Source organism: Pleurodeles waltl, chromosome 10, assembly GCF_031143425.1.
Source record: "Pleurodeles waltl isolate 20211129_DDA chromosome 10, aPleWal1.hap1.20221129, whole genome shotgun sequence".
Classification (NCBI taxonomy): Eukaryota; Metazoa; Chordata; class Amphibia; order Caudata; family Salamandridae; genus Pleurodeles; species Pleurodeles waltl.
Window position 1 is genome coordinate 82,663,453 of NC_090449.1, and position 13,007 is coordinate 82,676,459.

Here is a 13,007-nt window from a genome sequence, read left to right on the forward strand (position 1 = left end):
TCATTATTGGGGGAAGGGTTGATATCTTCCCTGTGTCTTGTTGGATGTACAGTCTCTTTTTGTGTGTAGTCTGATTCTACACTTTGGAGCTCTTGTCCAAATCTGTGCATCTGGCCACTTATTCCTTGTTCCTCTGTGTAGGAAGGAGGTGTGGAACTTTTCGGCGCCGAGAGAGAATCTTTTTTTGGCTTCGGTACCGACTGAATTTTTGTGGCTTTCGGCAGTGTGTCTCGGTGCCGATGTTTTTCGGTGCCGGCATCTTGTTTTTGCTTCTCGGAGCCGCTATCTCGGCTCCGAGGTTGCTCCATGGCGGTCCCGCGACCGGAGACGGGTGTCTTCGCTATGGGCGTGCCCTTTTTCGGCGCCTTCGACGGGTCGCCGGTTTTATGGGTCGAGCCATGGCCTGTTGGCAGTGGCGTCCCCTGGGCTTTTGTTTTTTCGATGGTCTTTATTTTCGACGTCTTACTCACTGTTTGTTGTTGTTGTTCGACGTCGGAGTCTCCGGATTCTGAGTCCGGAACCGAGAAGGTTTCCTCTTCGTCGTCGAAACGTTGTTTTGTCGGCGTGGACGCCATTTGTAGACGCCTGGCTCTTCGGTCCCGGAGTGTTTTTCTGGACCGGAAGGCTCGACAGGCCTCACAGGTATCCTCCTTGTGCTCGGGGGACAAGCACAAGTTACAGACCAAGTGCTGATCTGTATAAGGATACTTACAGTGACATTTTGGGCAGAAACGGAACGGGGTCCGTTCCATCGGCTTCGGCGTCACACGCGGTCGGGCCGACCAAGCCCCGATGGGGGATCGAAGCTACCCCAAAGTCTTCCGATGATCGGTGTCGATGTACCTAACTATCCCGATACCGAACAGAACAATACCGACGCTTTCTTCCGAGATTCTGACTAACTTTCCGAACCGAAACACGGAGCGAAAAGGAACACGTCCGAACCCGACAGCGGAAAAAAACAATCTAAGATGGAGGCGACGCCCATGCGCAATGGAGCCGAAGAGGGAGGAGTCCTTCGGTCCCGTGACCAAAAAAGACTTCTTCAAAGAAAAACAACTTGTAATACTCCGAGCCCAACACCAGGCAGCGGACTGTGCTCAACATGTGTATCTGCAGCGACATATGTCATCGAACATACTATTATCATTATTGTTATTACTGCAAAACAGTTGCCCTTAAGACCAAACACATTCTTAGCTGAGGTGGATTCAAAAATGGCCTTTGCATTCAGATAACTCATGTACAAAGCCAATAACTAACTATGTGCAGTCCTGACTGTCCAACCTGAGTCAGTATGAGGAGAGGGAGCGCGGTATGGGTGTGTGTTGATTTTGGAAGAAACTTTTAGGGGTACACAAAGGTCCTAAAATTTAAGGAAATCATGATCCTAATTTTGACAGGATATGCAGATAGAATTTATTGCCCCAATTATTTTACAAGTTTTAACAATTACTCTGACATTCCACACAAATATGACATGAATTTGAGAAACACTACTTACCCCAAAAGCCAAAATGATGCTCAAAACAGATGCTGGTGGTTTAGGGTCAAATAACAACTTTTGAGCAAAGGCTCGGACGATGAGAATCAGCTCTGCCTCATTGGGCATCTTATTGAATAAAGATAAAAAGAAAAAAAATACAATCAGCATCTTTGCCATTCTGAGTGAGTAAACAACAATATACAGTGTAAATGATCAGGGTTCAAGCATAGCACACCTCATTCTGTCCACTGGCCAGTAGATTTATGACTCTTAGTAGCAAAGACCATTATAAAGAGCATTTTACTCTGTGTGCCAGGCAGCAATGAGGACACATCAAAAGTGGTTTTGGCACTCTGAAGAAATAGAAGAGATATGCAAAGGGTTACTGTGTAAGACTGCCCTATCTAAAGTTAGCATTGGGGAAAAAAAGGTAATACTAACCAGTAAGTTCTGCTGGATTCCGAAATAATAGATTCTATGTCAGGACCGGAGGAGAGGATTATGCTTTTAATCGTACTTCGCTGATTTAAAGTTTGAACAGCAGTCATTTTTAAGCTTGTACAAAAAGAAAACTAACACTCCCAAAAGGTTTTGGGGCATGAACAAACAATCATAACAGAGTCCAATAAAATCCATCTTCAGTTGCCATTTAGCCTCTTTTCTTCACTGTTTGGCAGCCAGAGATGAGTGCTTCTGCCTTCTCTTTCCAAGTCTGATGTCAGTGATATGTGACACTTTTGGTATTGCTTATGTTGCTTTACATGGCTAATTCTTTGCTTTTTAGATTCCCTTTCTATTGCTAGCCGCAGGAGCGCTCTGCGTGGTTCTGAGAAAACAGGAGTACCGGTGCGGTGTGGTTCGCCACCTGCTAGGTGGCGCTGCAGCACGAAACTAGTGCGGCTCCTCAGTGTGTGTCTCTCATTCTTCTTGAGGATCGGAGACAGTCCCAGTCTCAGACCATTTGCAATATCTAGTAATAGAGCTAGACATCACAGGGGTGTACCTGCTCATTCATTATAACACACCCTTCCTTAGGGCTCTCAAGGCCTGCTGTAGGGCGGACTTATGTGTAACGCATGCAGTGACTTTGACATGGCACACAATGAGTACGCCATGTTGAGTTTTTGCTCAGCCTGCCATCCCCCACTGTGTGTCAGGGTGCAGGCCTGAGTGCAGTTTGGGTGTAGGTCCCTCAGGGTGCCATTGTACATGCTACAGCCCTTAAGAGCCCTATTTAGTACCCATGCCCTAGGTACCAGGGGTACAATTACTAGGGACTTACAGGGGTGCTAAAGTCCTGTGCACTAAACAATTGGGCAACCTTGTTTTAGGGAAATAACACTGGCACTGAGGTCTGAATAGTAGGCCCAATGCACTCTCAGAGTTGAAAAATCAGCATCTAGTAGTTCTAAAAAGGGCAAAAAGTAGGGGATACCTACAAAGAAGCTCAGTTTCCTACAGCCAGTTCTCCGTTTTACTGACCATCTGGTCCACTGAGGAAGCATCTTGCCAGGAAGAGGATCCGGAGTGTCAGGAGTGCAGCCCAGTCGACCTAGCCTGTCTTTGAGATGCTGATCCTACCTGGAGCCTCCCTGTACCTAATACACGGAGTACCCCAGCCAGTTGCAAGCACAAAGGCTTGGTTAGTGTCCCAGTCGGACACCATCGCCGACAAGAATGCTGTCTCGGTTTCTCCCATCACTAGGTCGACCCCAAGAAGTGAGAGCCTCTAACACCAGTGACCCGCTGGACAAAAAACCTCGGCACATGAGCCCCACGGCAGGAGTCCAAGCCAAGCGACGGTGCCACTTGGCCCAGAGAACCTCAAGACCTGAGCCCTCCTATGAGTTCAGCTGAACTGGTCACCCAGTCCCCACTTGCAGCCCTTTTCTTCCAGGTACTGCTCCTGTTGACTTTAATACATTGTGTCCGAGGCTAATACCACTAGGAGCACCTCTGCAACTGAACACACCCGGGCAGGTAACCTGAATCTGCTGGTGGTTCTGAAGACCTTGGCCCCTACTTACCTTAAGTCCAGATGGAAAGTCCTGTAACTTGATTGCAAGTGACCCTGTGCAGTAAATGTTTTCTCCATATGATAACATTACCGCGTTCTAGGCTCGTGCCTCAATTCTGACAGCTGTTTTTTCTGAATGTTCAAATATTGCTATTGCAAACAGTACTTACTTGATCTTGAAGATCTTGGTGTCTAAAGTAAGATAAAAATCTGGTCTGTTATTTTTCTAAATTGGCCTAGAGTTTCTACTTGAGTGTGTGTCTCATTTATTGACTCAGTGCTTCTGATACGCAGAAACTGCTTGCCCACACTACCACAAAAGAGAGCATTTAGGGTCATTACTTTAACCCCTCTAAACCAATAATGGTCATCAGGATTATCTGTATAGTGTTCCCTTACATTCTGTATACTACATAGATTGCCAGCTTCTTACAGGACCTAAGTGTGGGGCTGACCCAGTTAATAAAGCCACCCTTTGCGCCTTTGCACAAAGCCACTTTTAGGCCCAGCAGCCCTTGGTGTGGTTTCCCTGTACTTTTTGCTTCTGACCTCCTGTCTTTGGATCCTGTGCTGTAATTCGTTTTTGCTGGTTTTGATACTCTGGATACTTTACCACTGCTAAAGTGCCAGTGCTCTCTGTCTAAATGATATTGGTAATTGGTTTATTCATGATTGTCATATTTGATTTACTAGTGAGTCCCTAGTAAAGGGCGCTAGATTTTCCCAGGGCCTGTAAATCGAATGTTACTAGTGGGCCTGGCAACACTGATTGTGCCACCCACATGTGTAGCCCTGCAAACATGTCTCAGACCTGCCACTGAAGTGTCTGTGTGTGTGCAGTTTTAAACTACTGCTATTTCAACCTTACAAGTGTACCCACTTACCAGGCCAAAACCTTCCCCTTTACTACATGTAAGTCACCCCTAGGGTAGGCCCAAGCAAGCCCCATGGGCAGGGTGCAGTGTATTTAAAAGGTAGGACATATACTGATGTGTTTTACATGCCCTGGTAGTAAAATACTGCCAAATTCGTTTTTCAATATTGCAAGTCCTAACCCTCCCATACGTTAACAAGGGGATTGCCTTGAAATATCTTTTAAGTGTAGAAGATAAAGATCTGGAGGTTAGGGTCTCTGAACTCAATTTAAAAATACTTATTTTGGTAATGTTAGGTTTTGGACTGTCTGTTTGAAAATGGCACTTTTAGAAAGTGGGCATTTTTTGCTTAAGCATTGTGTGCCTCAGCTTGGCTGCTGAATCCACGTCTGTGTCAGACTGACAGTTCAGCTGTTTGTGAATTGACTGTAGACAGCAACACAAAGGGAGCTGAGGTGTGTCCTGCATTTCCTGGGCTAGAGTGGGAGGGAGGAGCGGTCACCTGCACTTAAAAAGGCTGTGCCTGTACACTCACAATACATTCTCCATCCCCCTAGTGTGTGTCTGGGACAGGGCAGGGAAGAGGAAGCGTCTTGTGCTATACAAAGACTTCCCTTTGAAGTTTGCCTACTTCAAAGGCAGAAACTGAGTATAGGTAGTGGACCCAAAACCCCAGACTTTTAGATTACATCTTGATCAAGAGAAACCTCTGCCAAGGAGACGAGCTTGATGCTTGAGAAGGACCTGCCACTTTGCCTGCTGCTTTGCTGTGCTGGCCTGCTGACCTTAAGGGAGAAAGGACTGGACTTTGCTTTCTGAAAATTCTGCTTGTGAAATTTCTCCAAGGGCTTGGACAGAGCTTGCCCCCTGTTCTGAAGTCTCGGGGCCATGAAAGACATCATCTGCCATCACCTGGGCTCTCTTACTGAGACCCCCACCCTACCAGGTGGTGGCACATCCAGTCCCTGGATACTTGAAATGAGAAGCTGGTGAACCCAAAGTGAAAATCCACGCACCGGAGCCAAGCGGCAAAAAAAAAAAAATCAACACAGCGCCTGCACAGCGGCCGAAAAATAGACGTAGCGCTGGTGAAATCAACGTATCTCCAGTTCAGCGTGGATTCGTTGCTGCTGTATGTCTGGATTTTCCACGCATCGTCCTGGGGTGTCAAAATCTTCAACATCACTGCACTGACCCCAGGCTTCGATTCCGGAAAGCGATGCATCTTTTCCCTGCAAGGAAAGAATTATCCAATGGAGAAAGACTTGACACACGGCCTCACTTGTGTGTACGGAAAAGACTCATTGCTTGCTTTTCCTACGCATACTCACCCCTGCGGCTTTGTTTTTGATGCACACCAGGTATTTTGTGCTAAAACAACGCATTCATTGATTTCTATGGATTAAGACTCTTTTTACTTTAAAATTTCATATCTTTGCTTGTGTGTTGGATTTTTGTCGTTTTGGACTTGTGTGATTTAGATAAATATTTTTCTAAACTGGTGTCTTCACTATGTTACTGTATGTGTTGGTGCAAATACTTTATACATTGCCTCCAAGATAAGCCTGATCGCTTGTGCCAAGCTACCAAGGGGGTGAGTAGCTGTGTACCCCTCTTACCCTGACTAAAGTGAGTGTCCCTACTTGGACAGGTTGTAAACTGACCGCCAACTAGAGACCCATTTTTAACAGCCACATTAAAGATGCTCACTCTAAAAACAGCATTTCTAGTGGCCATAACCTCTCACCGCAGGGTGACTGAAATACAAGCATTCACAATTCAAGAGCCACATTTGCAGATTCACAATGACAGATTGTCATGAGTATAGATCCACATTTTTTACCCAAAATAGGTTCACACTTCCACATAAATCAAACAATACAAATTCCAAGTTTTTTCCAGAACCCAAAAAATCGAGCAAAGGGAGCCTTACACTGGACACAAGTCATGCCGTAATGTCATACATTGAAAGAACAAAGCCAAGAAGGAAAACAAAACAAAAAAACTATTTGTCTCCTTTGCAGACAACAATATGGGGAAACTGGTAACTAAGGGCACAATTGCCAGGTGCATCTCACAAACTATACAACTATGTCACACAGGTGTAGGGGAGAAACTGAACTCAACCCCAAAGGCCACTCAACAAGGAAGAAAGGAGCAACCATTGCCTTTCTAGCAAATACACCGTTACAGGATATATGTATGGCAACAAAGCGGTCATCTTTACACATGTTCAAAAAACACTATTTCATAGACAAGAAAGCTCAGGTGGGGGAAAAAAGGTGTTAAAACATCCGTTTACAAATTTAAGTCCATCTTCAACCCAAATACCGCAAATCTAACAAAACTGCTACAAAATTGATGCAGAGCATGTGAATCCAGAAAAGAGTCTTGCTGTAAAATGAAAAATGTCTTACCTGTATGTAGATTCACAAGTGACCTGCCCACCTCCACCATGTAGATGGTTAAAGAGAGGGAAAAAAAAGAATCTGAAGATGGCCACCAATGGTGGGAGCTTCTGGAGGAGGGAGTACGACATCACAGGAAGCACCAAATAGGCAGATCTGTCAACTCCCAACAATAAAAAACAAAAACAAAAAACAAAGGAAGGACTAGAAAGCTGGAGAATTCCAGGCCCAACCTCTAGATGGTGGAATAATGCACACCATGTGAACCAGAAAACTCTTCAAGGTGTAAAACTACACCTACAGGTAAGAAACTATTCGAAGCACAGAGGTGTTAAAGAGCTTTCCAACTGGGTTACAATTATGCATTTCATTTGTAGGGGAAGAACACTGGAACCTGGTTAGCAGGCTTCAGTGCCCTAGGTACCAGGGGTACCATTTACGAAGGGCTTACAGAGTTGCTAAAGTGCTTGCCAATTGGGCTACAAGTATGTTTTTTATTTTTTCAGGAAGAACATTGGAGCTTGGTTAGCAGGTTTTATTGCTCTGTCAGAGTCGAAAAACAGCATATAGCAGTTCAAATGGGGGCAAAAAGTGGGGAGGACAACCTGCAAAAGCCCGGCTTCCTAAAGGTTCCATGAGGGTACCTTTCTTGGTAGGGTGATTCTCTTTGCCCCCTCCAAGGGGAGAATTCCAAAGCTTTGAGCCTAAAAAGGGAAATGCTCTCCCTCCTAGCCGGGCCTTCCTGATTCTGGAGACTAGAGCAAGGTCAAAGTTACTTAAGCGCAAAGGCAGATTGGGTATATATGGTAATACCGATGATCTCAGAAAGTTCGGGACGGAACTGGAAAGGCATTTGTAGACATATGACACTGCTTTGAAATCAATGCAGCGCTCAATTGGGAACCAATGAAGTTCGCATAGTACACAGGCACAGGGGTAGAACTTTCTAGGATGCAGTAGCAATCTAGCCGCTGCATTTTGCATAATTTGCAAATGCCTGATTAGGCTTTTCTTGACACCTAGATAACGAATAGTCCCATAATCTAACCTGGAAATAACTAAAGCTTGGATTACCTTTCTTTGGGCAGAGACAGAAAGACAGCCTAGAATTTTTTTTTGCCATTTTAGGACGCCAAAACAAGTGAGAGCGACCTTTGTAATTTGGTGGCCCATGGATAATTCATTATCAAGCCAGACTCCCAGGTTCTTGACAACTGGAATGGGGATTGGACTAGCACCCATCACCTCTAGCCACAGATGAGGATCCCAAAGATGGGGATGGTTGCTCACCAACAACACCTCAGTCTTACCCCTATCTGACGTAAGGGAGTTTGTATTCATCCATGCAAGTACTTGTATGAGACATTTGTTCTGTAGGATAGATCTTTAAGTCAAATATTTACAACTTTGGGTAAAAAAAAAAAAGATATGGTAGGGCTCGCATATGCATCAGATGTGAAACTTACATAGAAAACTATGCTTTTGGGGTTGGAAATTAAACAGGACTTACCACAGAAAAAGACTGAGGAAGATTAACGTGAGTCTGCCGTCGCAGTTCTTCCAGGATGGGAAATGCTATATCCATTACACTCTAGAGGAGTAAGAGAGAACTTGTATAGTTAAGTACATAAAGAACGGTATCCAATATTATAAACTCAATGTTCAAGTAGAATTATTTTACATCATTGCCAAGCCAAGTCTTAAGAAGGCCATTACACCAATGTTTCATTACACTTGTCAAATGAGTACTTTAATAGTTATTCAGTCGTGAAATCACATCAGTCAGTTTTATAGCCATGTAGAATATGCCATCATAGAAGGTTGTGGGCTTACTGACTTGAAGTCTACCTTTGCCTGAGACAGGCAAAAGGACACACAAAAAGTTTCCCTAAAAGACAACAGCTGTCTTAAACCTCCATAATGTATTCAGGACATAGGCAATGCAAAATTCTCAAACATTACTTCTTTCTTCCTTACAATTCCCTGTTTTATGTTCCTGACTTCAAGCTCAATGATTGTAGATACATTTGGGCTCACTTTTTTACTCTGCACACATGAGCTTAAAATAGGCACTAATTACAGAGAGGAATCCTCTACCTGACCTTCACCCCGTAGAGTACATTGTCATGTTTTTCAATTCTTTTAGGCGCCAAGGCACCCCTCAGAACACTTACCTGTAGGAAGATAATGAATTGTTTGATTAGAGTAGGAGGCAGTACCATAATTAAGGTTAAGTTTGACTTGGTAGAAAGAAAATGTTCACTAAGGTTGTGATGTAGAGAATACTGCTTTGAAATTGCATTCTGTGGAAGTAGAATACATTTGATAATAAAGCAAATAGCGAATGCTGGGACATAGTGTTTGATTTTGCTGCTGAGGTGTGTAGGTGTCTTTTCTGACCGAGGGAGTCTCTACATGGTAACTCAAGCATTTAGAGAGATCCAGAGTAGTACTCTCAGACTGAGGCTAGTTCAATCCTAGATGGGTTTTTTTTCAGCTACCATCTGCATTCCGTATTTTTTAATTGGGGGAAGAAATATTTGATCTTACTGGAGACGTGGGAAAAAAGTGACGGAAGAATCAAGTTTTGAAGAAGATTGAGGACTTGAAGGGCAGCCAATGACCGCTTATCAGAGCTAGACATCAAGTGTCATGACTGTATATAAAATGTTGCTTAGTATTAAGTTTATGATGGAGATAATGATGTGCTGGTAGCAGAGAAACAGGTGCTATGTTTCGGAACGGAAGTGTCTGAGAAATGCCTGGCCAGCCTTTCATAAAGGACTAGCAGTGACTGAAGGCGTGGTCCGGTTTGTTGGTGATGCAGAGGCAAAGATGACTACATGAGAGGATCTGCCCACTAAGTTGCTGTGAGATGCTGGCTAGGATGGAGGGGAATTATGACAGTGAAGAATTTGACTATCCTGCTTCATTTGAGAGATGGTGAAGCAGGGTTGTGTGAGATTACGATCCACTAATTCAGGTGACAGGCTAAAAATGCAATTAAACATTTTTAAAAGCTGTTCTGTAATCCTCAAATCTTATAGAAAGCGCCTATAAGCAAACATCGGGAACTAGATCCCATGTTGTGTAGATATTTTACAAGTATAAATATGAGCACATTCACTATAGACTAAAAGTTATTTTTTCTGCACCATTTTGAAAATAGCAGCAAATACAAATTAGTTCAGAACATAGTGTGTCCATGGAAAATCTGAAACCACGCCAAGTTGAGGCCAACAATTATTAAAAGAATGTAAAAAAAAAAGGCTAAAAAATAAATCAAATGCTCTGTACCACATCAACTTCCATTTGACAAAATATCTAAGGAGTGGGACCCTGGAGATACTTCCAGTGATGCCATGCAGCTAAGCTTCAGAAGGCCTTAACTTACCCTTTGAAAGTCTATATTTGGTTCAGGATAAGCAATAGGTTCCAACTGCCCCTTTGGTCCTAAAACAGGACTACTGCACCAAGTCCGGATGAGCGTACTCCAACACTTAGACTAGAAAAGAAGCGTAAAAAACACAAACCAAAAAAACATTAGTTAGCAAGTCTTACTTTATCAAGTAGTTCAGTGTGTTTGTACAGCAACTTTGAGTTTCTCAGAAGCTAGTTCTTACCTTAAAAATCTGGCGTTTTATAATTAAGGACTAGAGTCAGAATTATTTTAAGTGGGTGGTTATTTATGAATACCAAAGTGGATACAGACTTGTCCGCCTTAAACAATTACATGTACAGGACTTCATTGCCACAGAGGAAACTATTCTTCCCCCTCTTAAGCTCAGATCCCCACCAACCTGTCACAATTTTCTTATTTTCACTACTTTTATGAGCTTTTCATTTTTATTTTCAATTTACTCGCTTTTTTCTTAGATCTGACTTGACAGAACATCTAGGGGCCTACAGGACTGACTGTTTCCAATACAACAACTGGGTTTTGGGTTAGTGCCATTCAGCAATGGGTTTGTGTAAAGCCGACACCTTTAGCCACTGCTTTGAGGATTTGCTAATCATATCTTAAGTCAGCCTAAGAACATACATGCCTCGCCTGCTATTGGCTGTTTAATGTATCTGAATCCTACTATGTCCTCCTTTTGCAATGCCCAGGGACTATTTTATATCTGAAAAACACTCCATTACAAACTCTGTCACATTCAATCCCTTGTCTCATCCATTGAAGACAAATGGCAATCCTTTTAGTTGCATTTTTCAGTATACCAGGCATTTTTTTCTTAAAGTTCTTATAAGGCTTGATTGTAAGCCTGATCTAGGATGGCCGCTCCAACTGTGTTATTCTTTTGTACTTTGGGACAGCCTGGACGCACAATAACTTCCAAGATCAACAAATGCTGCAATCTTGCAAGACTGAAATCAGCCATATTTGGCACAGACCGCAATGATTTAAAGGAAAAATGTTCTCTTGTCCATCATACATCAGTATATATTGGAATTAACATGATGCACTGATCCTTCTGAATGCAGTTTCGTAGAGACAAGCAACACTTGGCGTTGGAACCAGAATAGGCAGGCCAGGCAGGAACAGAAAGCAGCACTTCTGTGGTAGTTTCTGATGCTGCACTGTTGTTCTACCAGGTTCCCACTCTTCTGCTACCTTTGAGACCTGCTTTTTTTTTTTTAACTCCTCCTCTCTTCTACTGTCTGTTGTGCACCCTTCTTAGTGCTCACAGTCTTCCCACCCACGTTCTCTGCTGTTGCTATCCTTTCCCTCATTAAATCCACTTCTGTCACACTAATCAATTCCTCTTCAAACTATGTATGTATAGCTCACACCCTGACCCTGAGAATCCTTTTTAGGGTCCTTCCCTTCTTTGTCCGGACTCCATTATGGAGCTTGTTCCCTGTTTACCCAAACCCTCCTCGTCTCCTACGGCAATCCTTTTCCCAGCTATCTGTCACACCATGAAAGTGTTTGGCCTTCTCTGCCCCTTATGCATTGCCTAGTTTCTCAGTTCTCTGCCCTACCCACTTCTGACCCCTGTTCATGTCAGTCCCTCTTCTGGCCAATTGTGGTGCTTGCCCAATAGCTCAATCTATGATTCTATCTTCCTCACCATGGCACCCTCCCCATCCTTCTGTCATGGTGTTCAACTCGCTACCAGTGCTCTGTTCCATAACCTTCACACAGTCTATATTTGGACTGGGCCATATATGTGTAACGGACACTGCTGTTGCCTGTGCTGAACCAGGGCTGGGTGTGTTAGGAAACTTGCTACTACTGCCAGTGATATGTTTTGCTGTGACTAAATCCTCCCAAGCAAATCTTCTACACCGTTCCTCAAAATGTTACTCCAATCACTATGCAGTTTGATACCTTCTTCCACGGAATTAACATACTGTTCTCTGCAATGACCTACATATATGTTGGTGTGGATTTCTTAAAGCATAGGAATTTATTCAAAGAACCATTAGCAAAAACAATATGCCTCGCTTTAGTGAGCCAATTCACGTAAACAGTATTTGTCCATGTCTTTATTTTCTAGTGACCCTATTAATGCTATAGGTCTTGACTGTCCCAATGCTTGTTTCAACCACCTTTCAGCAGGCATTGCACCTATTGCCATTATAAGCAATTTGAAACTGTCTGCCATCACAAATGTTACCCCCCCCCCAATTTCTTCTGAAATGGAGGGTACTGTATGTATTTATATTGTGAAGTCTTGTTTCTGTAAGATAGCATGCAATAGCAAAATGAGATTGGCTCAATTACATTCCACCAGATAATAACTGGAGTGTTTCCCCAACCTTGAAGGAGGTTAGTAGTTATTCCCCTAAAAATAAACCTAATGGGGACCTAGAGGATCTTAAAAATCTTCGCCCTAAATCACTCCTAAAATATTTGCAAAGTATATTAATCAAGAACTGGCCACGTTTATTACCACCCAAAACCTGCTGGACCCCTTGCAGAATGGTTTTCAATAGTGGTTATAGTACTAAATCTGCACTGGTTGCCACAGCATGTACTATTCGTTGCCAGATGGACCAAGGAGGATCTGCCATCCAGGTAATGTTAGATCTGTCAACAGCATTCAGCGCTAGATCACCATCCTGCTTGGTGAAAAGACTGTGTCAAGCAGGTTTGAGGAATACAGCTTTGTCATTTGAGCTCCTTTCTGTCAAATGGGTCTCAAATTATCGGCTGTGGAGACTTCTGGGCAGAACATTTCGAGCTCACTTGTGGGGTTCCTCATGGGTCCTCC

General features: G+C 43.4%; 1 protein-coding gene across 2 annotated transcripts in view; it reads right to left on the minus strand.

The window, feature by feature from the left end:
- The window catches only part of LOC138261138 (uncharacterized), a 295,522-nt gene that overhangs the window by 62,569 nt on the left and 219,946 nt on the right, over nucleotides 1-13,007 (minus strand). For both annotated transcript variants that reach the window (XM_069209818.1, XM_069209819.1), the window contains exons 14-16: nucleotides 10,181-10,291; nucleotides 8,297-8,377; nucleotides 1,505-1,612 (exon numbers count right to left, since the gene is read on the minus strand). In XM_069209818.1, the coding sequence (XP_069065919.1) occupies nucleotides 1,505-1,612; nucleotides 8,297-8,377; nucleotides 10,181-10,291 (300 nt within the window). The remainder of the gene's footprint in view (nucleotides 1-1,504; nucleotides 1,613-8,296; nucleotides 8,378-10,180; nucleotides 10,292-13,007) is intronic.